The sequence below is a fragment of the Ranitomeya imitator genome, chromosome 1 (genome assembly GCF_032444005.1).
Source record: "Ranitomeya imitator isolate aRanImi1 chromosome 1, aRanImi1.pri, whole genome shotgun sequence".
Classification (NCBI taxonomy): domain Eukaryota; kingdom Metazoa; phylum Chordata; class Amphibia; order Anura; family Dendrobatidae; genus Ranitomeya; species Ranitomeya imitator.
Window position 1 is genome coordinate 1,198,543,100 of NC_091282.1, and position 14,359 is coordinate 1,198,557,458.

Below are 14,359 nucleotides of genomic sequence, written 5' to 3' on the forward strand. Positions count from 1 at the left end.
GAGGACTATGTGGGGCCCACTGTTTGTTCTGTATGGAGGACTATGTCAAAGGTCATTATACTGTATGGAGCACTCTGTGTGGCCCATTATGCTGTATGGAGCACTCTGTGTGGCCCATTATGCTGTATGGAGCACTATGGGGCCCATTATGCTAGGTGGAGATCACAATACTTAGCTGGGGGTGGTAAAGTAGGGTCACCATACAGTAGGTCTGGATGAATTCACGGTGGGGATATCCTACTGTTTGGGGGGCACTTTTGCTGATATCATACTTTATGGGGGTAATGAGAGGGGAATCAAGGGGCTTCAATAGGAGGAAAATTACTTTGAAAGGGTATGTGCAGGTGATCCGTAATCGGCAGCGCTTTGAACGCAGCATGTTTGCTGCTTCCAAAGCGCTGTTGGCTATTAAACGAAGGTCTGCATGTGATCACTAAACCGTGTGGTGGATTCACCGCGACCAATACATTGTATTGTACATCAAGGTTGGCCAACGACTTTGTCAGTTTTTTTTTTTTTTTACATTTTGTCCCTCTCTGTATTGAGCTTGACATCACTGCCCTATTGGGAACACTTGGCCAAACTGAGAGTGCATGAGGATGGGAAGGTTTAGTGTACATGGTGGTATCCAGCCCTGCAAAAAACAACTAGCTCTTGTAATGTGTTTTCTCCATTTCTCGCTTCAGTAATACTTCTTGGCGTGATGTACATAATTGGAAAACAGAAGTCGTCGAGAAGACGGGCCATGGGTCTGAGCCCCAAGTCTCCTCTTCTACACCCAACGCGATCTAGTTCTATATATGGGACCACATACGATGCAGAACCTGTGTACGCCGGATGGTAACATGGCTGCCCACCCTACATGATGCCACCTGTGCTCACTGGATGGTGACTGGTGCGCGTTTCTGACTTGACGTTACATTGTTGTTCTCTTATGATTATTTTGTACATTCTGTGAATAGCCTTTATGTAAGGTTCTCTCTTGTCCTGCAGGTCTGTGGGGTGTAGCAATAGCACTCTTATTTATAGCGGTTTGTAAAAAAAATTTTCTCCTGTACATATATGATGTAACACGTTTTACAACTGTATGTGGATTTTTTTTTTTTTTTTTGGGCCACTCCACCCCCACTTATTGGGTTATTATGGCTAAGTGCCATATCAATAAGCATTTGGTTTGTGTTTTTTTTTTTTTTTATTTTCCTTGACCAGCGTGGTATGTGTTTTTTGGGTAAAATAAAAAAATTTAAATAATGCAATAAATGTTTTTTCATGAAGCGGTAATAGATCTTGGCCCCTAAAATGCAAAAGGTGGCTACTTTTGTGTGAGTAAGCAGCCAATGGGAAGATGATTGAGTGACGTGAGGAGCATATTTTGCATTGAGATCTTGAAACACTGAGCCCAGACTGTGACTACTGTGTAGAAGATTTGCTCCAAAATTCTGTCTGGGTCTTCTGGACCCTTGTTCACGTGTACGAATCCATATGTATAAGCCAAAAAAAGGGCTACAAAACACAGTAGCCCTGATCATCAGTTTGCACCAGAATTCTACCATAAAACAGTTGTGCAAAAATTTTGTAAAAACAAAGTTGAGAAATTTTTGTAACTTCTCAAAGTGCTTGGAGCTTAGCCAACATGGAAGGGGAACGGCCAACAAAGCCATCCACCATAATAGACACCAAAAAAAAAAGTGACACAAACTACAACAAATGTTCTCCTGAGGCTCACTGGCGTATATTTCTTGGTTCATGGTGACTAGAACATGCGCCAAAATCATTAATGTCTAGGCCAGTCTAACTCCAGCACACGATCCATCCCAGACTATGGCTACTGGGCAACTCTATTTGCTCATCTTAGAATTTCGCCTAGGTAAAAGGAAGTATGGTCATTCTCCGATGATCCCTCTGAGGTCCAGAAAACGTAAAGTCAGGATTACATAAAAGGGCAGTGAACACGGAGTGTTTGGATCAAAAATTCTCTCCAAATACTTTTTGAGTTTTTGCTCCGAAAATGCTGCAAAAAGACCCTTATACACAGTTCCCACTACTTGCTTAGAGGCCAGGAAAGGTTTCTTCGGCAAGAAAGGACCTAACTCTTCAACCATCGCTCATGCTAATTATGCTTCTCCATAAAATGTAAACCAGGTTTGGTGGTTGAGAAACTAATTTTCAGGCTTTTCTGTATTTATCAAAAAAATGAGTGCTTCTTGGAGAAGGGTGAGGAGAAACAACAACGTTTTGGCTCTGTCACTGCATTGGATTGTATATCATAAGAGTATGGATCTCCTGACCATCGGTGTATGTGACTGAGCACAGACAGATGGGAGTAGTTTGTTCTTGAATAGTGAGGAGCGGACCGGTGGAAGTTTGGGCGAGTACCAGAACGTGGTTTGGACACCTGAACCCCATTGAAATGCATGGGATCCTGGACGTTACATATCACACTCTGACATCCCACCCTCGGAGAACCGGACTGCCAGGTGAAGTCAGTTTGCCGGATAACATCAGACACTTACTGTCCAGTACGGATACTGAACAGTACAAGTCAGGTTTGATCATTGCTATTATAGAAGTATTTTCTTGAAAGATGGCAAACTTAAGGAGCTAAAAACTTTCCTCCAAAAAAGTTTGGAAGCCTTAAAATACTTATTTTTGTTATATCCTCTGCTCAGCTTCTGTATCAGTGTGCACAGACAAACTTTCTATTGAGCTCCTGCGGCAGGACCTGCACTGTTACGACCTTTCTTTGGGTCACCCCGGATTGCTTGGTTCATGCACAATAGCACGTACAGATCTGCAAAACGTAAGTATTATCTTATAATAAACTGGAGCCTAAAAACCACTAGTGCTCTGCAGATTCCAGACCTCCTCTAGTGTTATCGGCACTCCCACCGAGCAGCTGCACCTGCCTTACTTCACCAAGCACAAGCGTCAGATGGAGTGATCTAAAACCCCCACCAGTGGACTCTGGAGGAGACGTGTTCTGTGCAGTGATGGATTACACGTCTTCATCTGCTTCTGATAGAGGGGTCTGGGTTTGGTGAATGCCAGGTGATCGTTAGCTGCCAGTTTTAGGATAAAACTATGGGGGTGTTTTGTTTTTAGGACCGAGCCCATTAGTTCCAGTTGAAGAGGTTGTCCACTACAACAAGTAGCAGGTAGATCGTTCTTCAAATATCTTGCATTTCAAAATGTGAGTGGCGCTATCGCTGTCCGCTCATCCCCATCACTTGACCTCTGGCTGCCTCTGATGTCACATCGATTTCGGAAGATAATTAGGCATCACAGAGGCAGGAGCCAGCCTCCCGAAGTGACTGGGCTGTGGGCAGAGCTTCAGCGCAGGTTACAGTCTAGTATTGCGCAGGCTCTTTCCTCCAGAGAGCAGCAAGCCTGCGCAATAATGTGCGGTGAAGCTCCATCCACAGCCCAGTCACTCGGGAACATTGGGTCCCGCCTCGGTGATGCCAAATCTTCCAATTCCAGAAGTTGATGTGAACACATCGGAGACAGCTGTAGCTGTGTGATCACATGCTGGTGATGAGCGGACAGCGATAGCACCACGTGCAGGCACATATGGAAACTGAGGTAGTTGAAGGAAGCCTTAGTTCCAAGGTTTATTGATCTGCCCACTGCACGTTGTAGTAGACAACTTCTGTAAGGGAAATCTTAATGCTTCACCATACCAGCTATTATGGACAATTGCAGCTTCCATCTTTGTGGGAGCAGTTTAGGGAAAATACATTTCTGTTCTCCATGACTGAGTCCAGTACACAAGGTCCATAAAGACACGGAGGGAAGAACAAGACCGCACGGTGCCCGGACCTCAGCCCCATCCAACACCTTCTGGATGAAGCAAAATGGAGATTGTGAGCCCATCCTCCCCCCAACATCAGGGTCTGAGCTCACAAACGTTCTTCTGGATGAAGGGGCAAAAATTCACAGACTATTCCAAAATCTTGTAAAAATCCTTTTGACAAGAGCCAACGCTATGTTAATGTCCGAATGTAGACCGGGAGGTCAGAAAAAGCACAATTTTGTTCATAAAGGCCCCGATTTATCAAGGCAATTATTGAGTAAATCGCTTTGAAAAGCCACAATTTTTGCAACTTTTGAAGTTCTTTCCGGTTTCTCCCTGCTCCGCCAAAATGGGCACAATGGGGACCGGACAGGAGTCAGGTTTGTGGCGAAGCCTTTTACCGAATCAGACAAGTGGCATGTGCCTCTTAAGTCAGAAATGTTTGACACCTACATTAAGCAGAGCAAAAAAAAAAACACCAGAACCAGGGCCAAGATGTAGAAAAAGTGTGTATTTTGTAACTCCAATGAGGAGACTAACTAAACACAGGGCAATGACATCACTTCAGCTCTGTACATCATCAGGTGCCTTGTTGGGTGGGATGTGAAGCTTTCTTTTGGTGCAGATACTACAACCTGTCCGTTCTAGGGGTCAATGTCGTACAGCGAGATCACAGCTTTAGTAGCGGGGTGGTTCAACTGCACCGATCACCCGGAAACCCCATGATAATTGATGATAGATTCTGTTTAAAAGGGAATCTGGATGTAGCATAATGTAGAGACAGATGGGGATGGTAAAGAAATGATGAACGAGTCTCCAGCTGCAGTTTTTATAACACTGATTTACTGGCTGCAGACCTACTAGTTCTCGGAATGTGGAGCTCTGTATAACCCCGCCCACACCACTTGTGTACACTACGCATTGGCTGCTTTCTGCCCATCAGTGAAGGGGGCGGGGTTATGCAGAGCTCAGCATTCCGAGAACTAGTAGATCTGCAGCCAATATAACAGTGATATCAAAACTACAGGAAGCAGCCCAGTAAGTGACACATCAATGGAATCAGGAATTCTGTCCCAACATCTTGGTGCTCTCAGAGAATCTCATCACCAGGTTATTGCCATCAAAATGATCTAACTGTGGGAAATCAGATAGCTGAAATGTGCCCATGTAAAAGCAGTTTTATGCATCTTTTGGAAAATAAATCACAACCGGACACATTAAGTAATGAAAACTCTATTCGGACAGCTCATGAAAAACAAAAATAAAGATACGTTTTTGTATTAAGTTCAAGTTGAATAATTGATAAAATAAAGGCATTACATGTAATAAAGTGCGTCTTTCATTGCTGATGAACAGTTTTTTTTTTTTTTTCTTAACTTCAACAAGTCCAGATTCTTCAATATACAGACTATATCCGGCCTGTAATACCAGGATCCAATAACGTACAGCCTACTACTTATACAGATTTATTCTCTTCCTTAGGACAAAATATAAAAGGGAGCTCAAGATCTACAGTTCAACCTATTTTCTAAAAAAAAAAAAACACGCTAAAAGATGGAAGTGTAGACGGATTTAAAGGGGCCGAACTATGCAAATATCTTCCCTCCCCCGAGCACCTAAGAAGTGATGTCCGAGATTAGAAAAACATGGCTGCTACCAGTTATGCCGCATTCACAGGTCCGTATGTCACAGGGCTTCCTGACCCCCAACGTCACATATGCCTACGAAGATGATGAGTTCGGGTCAGGAGAGCTGCGGCCGGCCCGTAACTCAAGTGTCATATTGCACCTCATACTCATTCACTTCGAATGGAGCAGAAATGCAATACCAGACCCAACCCGTAGGCCGGTGTGGCGCTGTTGCTGCAAGAAAGCAGCTATGCTTTTCTAATCGTGGACAAACCTAAATACCCCCTTATGAGGTCAGATCATGGAAAAATCAGATGCTTATTTAAGTGTCAAGTGAATGTTCCCTTTTTATCTTAAATTTTTTTTTACATGTTGTAATAAATCAAAAAATTTGATCCCGGCAGATTTTATTAAACATCAGTTTAGGTTTGATAAGGATCTCCAAAATGCACCGTATAAATCAAATAATAAACTTATCACTACCCGCCGTCACCACCAGGAGGCGCTCAACAGCACACTGAATTCAACAAATATGTATGCAGTGAGCTCCCTCTAGTGGAGGCACATAGTAGTTAAATGATAACATTTTAGCTATGAGGATGGAGGACCTGCAGGGCATCGGGAGGCAACACTCACACCCCAAGCACATACTTATGCCCAAACTCCACAGACTCAGATGCCTATGAAGCTGTCGAGATCAGTGACCAGACTTGGGCACCACATCCCGTGAAACTGGCCATAGAGTGACATAGTTACCGCCACAAATAAAAAGACATATATATATATTAAAAAAAAAAATCATTCTGCACAGTAAAATGAGCTATAAAATGCATGGTGTTAACATTGGACATTACCTTCCGCGATCGACAAGAATCCTGGCTAAGTAATCCATCCACGGTCCTAAATCCCAAACCCAATTTCTACTTTTCCCAGTAAAAAGGAGAAAGAAAAAAAAACCCTCAAAAATATTTGCAGAGTCTGCTTTCTATAACAGCCACCTTTGCAGAATGAAAACCCAAAATACTAATGATGTGTGACATAAGGTGTTATCTGAGCATGCTCCAGTGCTAACCGAGTGTCTACGGCGTGCTTGAAAAATATGTTAAAGTCCCCACGCTGGTACGTAGGGATTGCTTAACGAACAGGCAATCCCTGCATGTGTTGCGCTCTCAAACAGCTGCGAGACATGCGGCCGTGGGGACTCGAGCATGCTCAGATAACACCGTATCAAGATACGTGTACAATGTGTATTCTCCCTGACCCTGCACACATACATTGATTATCCACAGAAAAGGACGCAAAAACTAAACGATGTGGTGGAGTCCCAGCCTGAGTGTACGGAGGTATATGACACCATGTAACTGTATAAAAATAAAAAATATAATTTTATATAATATATATTTAAAAAAAAAAAAAAAAAAAAAAAAAACAACTTCCTCCTCCCAAAGGAGAGTTCTCAGAAGCTTGAGATGACAAAGCCATGAGGTTGCAGATTTACATCAATCCTTAAAAGCACACGGGGACGCTCCGCTGCAGCATGGAGGAATATTTTGCAGTCCCATTGCAATATTTAAAAAAAAATAAAAAAATATAAAAGTTAGTTTGGGAGCCACACTTAATAGCCAGGTGAGGTAGCAACTGTACATTTGTAAAACGAGCACACTACTGTGACTGAATACAAGAGAAAAACTTTATAATAGAAAAAACCCATAGAAATAACGTTCTCACAGTCAAGCTTAAAATGCTAAGAACGTGCTAAAAATAAAAATGCGGTTGACAGCACAGTTTAACTGGCAGGTCATATGGCTATGTGAACGTGGCAAAAGGGCCATTGGCAATGGTGCAGCCCGCTGTGCGCCATTAGCGATCCTGTTTTATGTAGCACATTTTCAAGACTGTTGCATGCAGCGCTCCATTATCAAGACTGTTGCGTGGAGCGCTCCATTATCAAGACTGTTGCGTGCAGCGCTCCATTATCAAGACTGTTGCGTGCAGCGCTCCATTATCGATCTCATTGCATGCAGCGCAACATTTTCAAGACTGTTGAACACAGCGCTCCATTATCAACACTGTTGCACGCATCGCACCATCAAAACTGTTGCAAGCAGGGCGTATTATCAATCTCATTGCACGCAGCACGCCATTATCAAGCCCTTTGCACGCAGCGCTCATTTACCAAAACTGTTGAACGCAGCACTACATTATCTCTCATTGCACGCCATTATCAAGCACTTTGCACGCAGCGCTCATTTACCAAGACTGTTGAACGCAGCCCTACATTCTCTCATTGCACGCCATTATCAAGCCCGTTGCGTTGCATGCAGCGCTCATTTATCAAGACTGCTGATCGCAGCGCTTCATTATCAGTCTCATTGCATGCAGCGCACCATTTTCAAGACTGTTGCATGCAGCGCTCCATTATCAACACCGTTGCAGCATCGCACCATCAAAACTGTTGCAAGCTGGGCGTATTATCACTCATTGCACGCAGCATGCCATTATCAAACCCATTGCGTTGGACGCAGCGCTCCTTTATCAAGACTGTTGAACGCAGCGCTCCATTATCACTCATTGCACGCAGCACGCCATTATCAAGCCCGTTGTGTTGCATGCAGCGCTCATTTATCAAGACTGTTGCATGCAGCGCTCCATTATCAACACTGTTGCACACATCGCACTGTTACAAGCAGGGCGCATTATCAATCTCATTGCACGCAGCATGCCATTATAAAGCCCAAGCCTTAATAATGGCGCGCTGCATACTACAGGCTTCAAAATGTTGTGAAAATGTACGCAGCGGGGCATTGAACCTGGTGCTTCCATTATTGAGCCTGCAGAGCACCATGCCTCCACTATTGACCCTAGTGCACACAGCACTGTCATCAATGAGCCCTTGCAGCAAAAAAAACAATTAAAAAAAAAAAATTCTAAAAGTATTGGGTTAAATGTACCTAAAGTTTCTTTAAAAAAAAAAGTGTAAATGCAGAGAACCTTTAGGGCTAGTATTAAAACAAAAAAGCGTAAATGATATATAAATTTCCATGGCGGAGCCAATAGTGTCTTGTTTTACAAAAAGAAAATATTTGCTGTAAGCGGCTCCTTCCCATTGGTGAGGGGTATAGCGGTAATGCAGTGTAAGTGTGGGTGTCGTATTATACGGAGAGTGAGCGATGGCAGGAGCAGTTGGCAATCAGTGCAGACGCAGCCAAGGCTGCAGAGGGTGGCTCAGTGGGTATGTTCTGTCCTGAATCGGGGTATATCACAAGAGGGTACAGCAATCAAAGCGATAAGCTTCCGTCTCCCCCCATTATCGATATTCACAAACAGTCCTATGTACACTAGTGTTGCAGTCCGCTCGTTATCTGCTCCTCAGGCTCTTTTTACACTTGGCTTTCGAGTGCTCGTTGGGCATACATTCAGCTTGTACTTCATTGAACTCGTCCGGGTCGTGGTCCAGACAGCAGAGTCTGCCGTCCGACGTCTTGCTGTACAGTCCATCCTCGTGGTGACGTTTGCAAAATGAGTTTGGACACACGCTGCAAAAGCTCACCGAAGCCTTTCCACAGACATCGCAGTGATGCCACGGGCACTCCCACTTCCCTGTAAGTAAAGTTCATATCAATTAATGCGTTTTTCATCACACCCCAGCTCCAAATCACCTGCACAGACACTGAATTATTCCACAAGCACCACTAGGGGGAGCTCACTGCTCTCAGTAAAAAGTGAATGCAGTGAGCTCCCCCTAGTGGTGACAGCAGGGATCTAGAATCCTGTAATTTACATAGTAACATAGTTAGTAAGGCCGAAAAAAGACATTTGTCCATCCAGTTCAGCCTATATTCCATCATAATAAATCCCCAGATCTACGTCCTTCTACAGAACCTAATAATTGTATGATACAATATTGTTCTGCTCCAGGAAGACATCCAGGCCTCTCTTGAACCCCTCGACTGAGTTCGCCATCACCACCTCCTCAGGCAAGCAATTCCAGATTCTCACTGCCCTAACAGTAAAGAATCCTCTTCTATGTTGGTGGAAAAACCTTTTCTCCTCCAGACGCAAAGAATGCCCCCTTGTGCCCGTCACCTTCCTTGGTATAAACAGATCCTCAGCGAGATATTTGTATTGTCCCCTTATATACTTATACATGGTTATTAGATCGCCCCTCAGTCGTCTTTTTTCTAGACTAAATAATCCTAGTTTCGCTAATCTATCTGGGTATTGTAGTTCTCCCATCCCCTTTATTAATTTTGTTGCCCTCCTTTGTACTCTCTCTAGTTCCATGATATCCTTCCTGAGCACCGGTGCCCAAAACTGGACACAGTACTCCATGTGCGGTCTAACTAGCGATTTGTACAGAGGCAGTATAATGCTCTCATCATGTGTATCCAGACCTCTTTTAATGCACCCCATGATCCTGTTTGCCTTGGCAGCTGCTGCCTGGCACTGGCTGCTCCAGGTAAGTTTATCATTAACTAGGATCCCCAAGTCCTTCTCCCTGTCAGATTTACCCAGTGGTTTCCCATTCAGTGTGTAATGGTGATATTGATTCCTTCTTCCCATGTGTATAACCTTACATTTATCATTGTTAAACCTCATCTGCCACCTTTCAGCCCAATTTTCCAACTTATCCAGATCCATCTGTAGCAGAATACTATCTTCTCTTGTATTAACTGCTTTACATAGTTTTGTATCATCTGCAAATATCGATATTTTACTGTGTAAACCTTCTACCAGATCATTAATGAATGAATTTCACACTGCATCTATGCATCAGAAAGAGAGACAGCTATAAAGCTATATTAAAGGGGTTATCCAGCGTGTCACAACTGATGGCCTACCCTTAAAATAGGCTATACATAGGGGGTTCATTATTCGGCACCACCTTTTGGGGTCTTCAACTGGCCAAAACTATCAAACCATCACTAGCCAGCGATCATGCCTGCTGGAGAAGGCAACGGGTGCCAGAATCGATGTCCTATTGGGATTCAGCTCCTGAGCTCGCTCCATACATCGTTGCTACCACCATTACATCCTATGGCCCTCATAGCCTTCTCATTGCTTACCTCAGCACCCTTAAACCTCTAACTGGTGGGGTGTGCTGAGGGTCGGACCCCCACAGACCAAATACTGTTTCTCTTTAGACTAAGCCATCAAGGATGTTAATGCTCAGCTTTAGGAAACCGGCGTAACACATGTTGGGCGTTACTCACCGAACGGCGGTTTGTTGAGGTCGAGACACGACAGGTGGTAGGTCTTCGTACACAACTTCCTGTCGCAGAGAATTAGCTCGCCGCCGTCGTTACAGCGGAAGCAGTAATCCTCAGATTCTTTCTTCCCTTCGCCTTTAGTCTTGCGTCTTTTCGGCTTTTTCTTGGCCTTCTTGGCTTTCTCGTCATGCGATGACGCTGTGGAGTTCTAAAATATCAGAGGGAAAAAGAACTGTGAAGGCGAGCGCTGGAGTCTGAGGGGATGCCGAAGCCAGTTACCAGGGTACAGGCTGCAACAATGATGGCCACGGCTGTGACATGGGGGACAGTGGCAAGTCTGAACCACATCTTTGAAACTAGGGTTTAGACGTGTTGGTTGAAGGAGGCACAGACCGCCTATGTTGGTGGAGGAGGAGGCAGATAATCGAGTGCGCCAGATCGGGCGACTATATGTGAGGAGCTAGGAAGCTCGGATAAGGTGTTCTCTGGGCAAGCTCGAGTGCTAATTGAGTGTCTTTGGCGTGCTCGAATAATATGTTTGAGTCCCCACGGCTGATCGACAGCCACAACACCTGCAGGAACAGCCGTGAGACACTCGACGACAGCCACAACACCTGCAGGAACAGCAGTGAGACACTCGACGACAGCCACAACACCTGCAGGAACAGCCGTGAGACACTCGACGACAGCCACAACACCTGCAGGAACAGCCGTGAGACACTCGAAGACAGCCACAACACCTGCAGGAACAGCAGTGAGACACTCGACGACAGCCACAACACCTGCAGGAACAGCCGTGAGACACTCGACGACAGCCACAACACCTGCAGGAACAGCCGTGAGACACTCGACGACAGCCACAACACCTGCAGGAACAGCCGTGAGACACTCGACGACAGCCACAACACCTGCAGGAACAGCAGTGAGACACTCGACGACAGCCACAACACCTGCAGGAACAGCCGTGAAACACTCGACGACAGCCACAACACCTGCAGGAACAGCCGTGAGACACTCGACGACAGCCACAACACCTTCAGGAAAAGCAGTGAGACACTTGACTCTTGATGCCCTATCTGGGCGGATCTTCCCCCGCACCACCCCCGGTGATTGACAGGCCTCTCCTTATGTACGCTGTTTGGTGAAACACAGAGCCTGCTTGGATTAACACCCGATAGGTCTCCTGACAGCAGCATAAAATAAATGCCCACACACATTAATAGGGGAACACAATGGACAATTGTTTCCATGATTGTTCTTTGGATGGTTTTCATCTATAATGCTTGGAGGCCTTACTGTAGCAGGGGAGATCTTGTATCCCGTATACATTGCTGAGGATGGATGGCATGTGTCACCCATGTGCTTGGCATATGACATACGCTCGTATGAGCACATATAGACAAACCTTGGGTCGATCTCCAAGGAATCCACTACAATTGGGAGCCCCGCATCTGCAGACGGTTTTCTCATTTCCAAGGCAATCCAAATTATAGTTGAATGTTAGCTCTTCTCCTGCAAAATGAAGAGATATAGAAGGAGAAAGAACACGACCCTTGTATGCCCTGAACAAGCAGCACAGAGGATCGCCTTGATCACACTGGAGAGGTCTTCGTAAAAGCAGGAAGGTCAGGGAGAACAACCCTTTAAGAAACGGCATATCCTAGGATTTAATGTTATTACCTATCCACGATAACTTGGGACTCCCCAACGATACCAAAAACAGTCACAGATGATGGAGGAGAAGCGTGTGCGGAGGCGTTTCAAAACCCCATTCGTGGGGTTGTTGTCCCATCTGGACAGGAGCCCTGAAATCTGCTTCCTACCCGACAGCATCCCTGACTCCTCTTTTCATTAGGCAGTCTGTTCAGTTGCGTCGATGATGTTGACACAGACCGGCTAATCGAATCGCTATCGTAATAAACCCTCCACCGGGAGTAAACAGACTCGGATCGTTACCTGCAGGGATGTCCCGCACAGCTAAGAGGCCCACACGGGTGTCTCCATTTACGGTCCATTTCTGGGTCTCACAGTTTGGCTGACAGCTGTGGTTCATGAAGCGGGAAAAGTTGCCCTTCGGTCCTGCATCAATGATCCGGTCCTGCAAGAAAATACCCAAACGGTCAGACATTAAAATGGACACAAACCTGCTTCTTGTCACTTGCATACCCTGACCTGTGCTTTATTTTACATGTATATTTGCATGGGTCAGGAGATGGTGCAGGCAGTGTCATACAGCCAGCATCTGCCTCTTAGAGCAGCGATAGGAGCTGCGGACCATCTCACACTGCGACATGTAGCTGGTGCCCGCCTTCTGCCGCTCATCGCACCCCTTACACCCTACCACATGATTCGGGGGCAGACAGACCAGATCGGTGCCTGCGGATGACCCCAGCTGCCATCTTTATACAGCATAGGAAATCGGAATCTAAACCAATTTCAGTGTTCAATACTTTTTCCCTGTGTCATTTCTCATTATTACATAACTTAATTTATGGCGAATATATATGTGCACACATACATGCACATACTTTTTATATGAATATATAATTGGAAAAAATTGCATGTACATACCGTATTTTTCGGACTACAAGACACTTTTTCCAGATGTCCCTAATAAGGCTGTGGTGGGAAGGTGGGGTAGCAGCAGCGGGTCACAGGACGCAGGAGCCGGCTGCCGCGGCTAACTCCTGTTCCCGCTGCTAAAGAGAGTGCCCGCTGCTAAAGAGAAATGAATATTCACTCCATTCCACGCCCAAAGGACTTTTTTGCTTCACTGCAATTTCCTGACATGGAACCGAGCCCACAACACTACTAGGATACAGGAGTTCAAGGAACACAGCAGGGCTTTTATGAGACATGGCAGGAACCTTTAACGTTTGTGACATCTGGCTGCAAACTATCTTGTTCTCTGGAAGACGACGTTCCTGTTTCTCTCTGAATCCAACAAGCGTTCCAAAAAATTCCTGCAACTTCTAGGGTTTTAGTCTTGTTTTCTTTAGATTTAAGAGCCAACCTAAGGTTTTTTTTTTTTTTAAAAAAGGTAGAGATCTCTTAACTGAACCCCGCAGTGATGGACTGAATTCCATATAACTAGGAAGTAGTCTAGATAAGGGATGACAAACACGTCTCTTGCCTGAGGTGAGCCATTACCTCGGCAATCACTTTTGTAAACACCAGAGGGGCTACCGCTAGACCAAACGGAAGGACCCTGTACTGAAAGTGACTAACTATCCTGGCCATGGTTACAGCCACCCTGAGGAACGTCTGGTCTTTTGTGTAGTGGCACGTGATAATAGGTATCCTTCTGGTCCAAGACCGCCGAGAAACAATCTGGAAAGAGCATTTTTATTGTTGATTTTATAGACTCCACCTTGAACGACCGAACCTTTAGGAATCTGTTTAAGCCTCTTAAGTTGACTATAGTCCTGAACGTTCCATCTGTCTTTTCTCATCAAGGATAGCAAAACCTTTCCCCTTTTTCATAGAACCAAAGAATGTTAGAGTTGGAAGGGACCTCCATGGTCATCGTGTCCAAACCACCGCTCAATGCAGGATTCATTAAACATCTCAGGGAGATCGTATAGCGACTTCTAGAAAATCAGCTTTTTCCACCAAATCCAGGACTTCGGATTCCAATGCTAGCTCCTCACTCATTGATGCTTGTGGGGGGAGTCAGGGTAAACTGAGTTACTGACTGGGTTTTCGCCAATTAAATCTTTTCTTCCGAA

General features: G+C 45.1%; 2 protein-coding genes across 2 annotated transcripts in view; one reads left to right on the top strand and one right to left on the bottom strand.

Annotated features, from left to right (window-relative positions):
• The window catches only part of LOC138657233 (proprotein convertase subtilisin/kexin type 5-like), a 70,531-nt gene extending 69,047 nt beyond the window's left edge, over positions 1 to 1,484 (top strand). The window contains exon 9 of the mRNA XM_069744887.1: positions 687 to 1,484. Coding sequence (XP_069600988.1) covers positions 687 to 844 — 158 coding nt within the window. The 3' untranslated portion in view covers positions 845 to 1,484. The remainder of the gene's footprint in view (positions 1 to 686) is intronic.
• A 3,526-nt stretch (positions 1,485 to 5,010) lies between these two features.
• NSD2 (nuclear receptor binding SET domain protein 2) overlaps positions 5,011 to 14,359 on the bottom strand; it is a 99,761-nt gene continuing 90,412 nt past the window's right edge. The window contains exons 20-23 of the mRNA XM_069744886.1: positions 12,588 to 12,729; positions 12,037 to 12,143; positions 10,635 to 10,839; positions 5,011 to 9,021 (exon numbers count right to left, since the gene is read on the bottom strand). Coding sequence (XP_069600987.1) covers positions 8,780 to 9,021; positions 10,635 to 10,839; positions 12,037 to 12,143; positions 12,588 to 12,729 — 696 coding nt within the window. The 3' untranslated portion in view covers positions 5,011 to 8,779. The remainder of the gene's footprint in view (positions 9,022 to 10,634; positions 10,840 to 12,036; positions 12,144 to 12,587; positions 12,730 to 14,359) is intronic.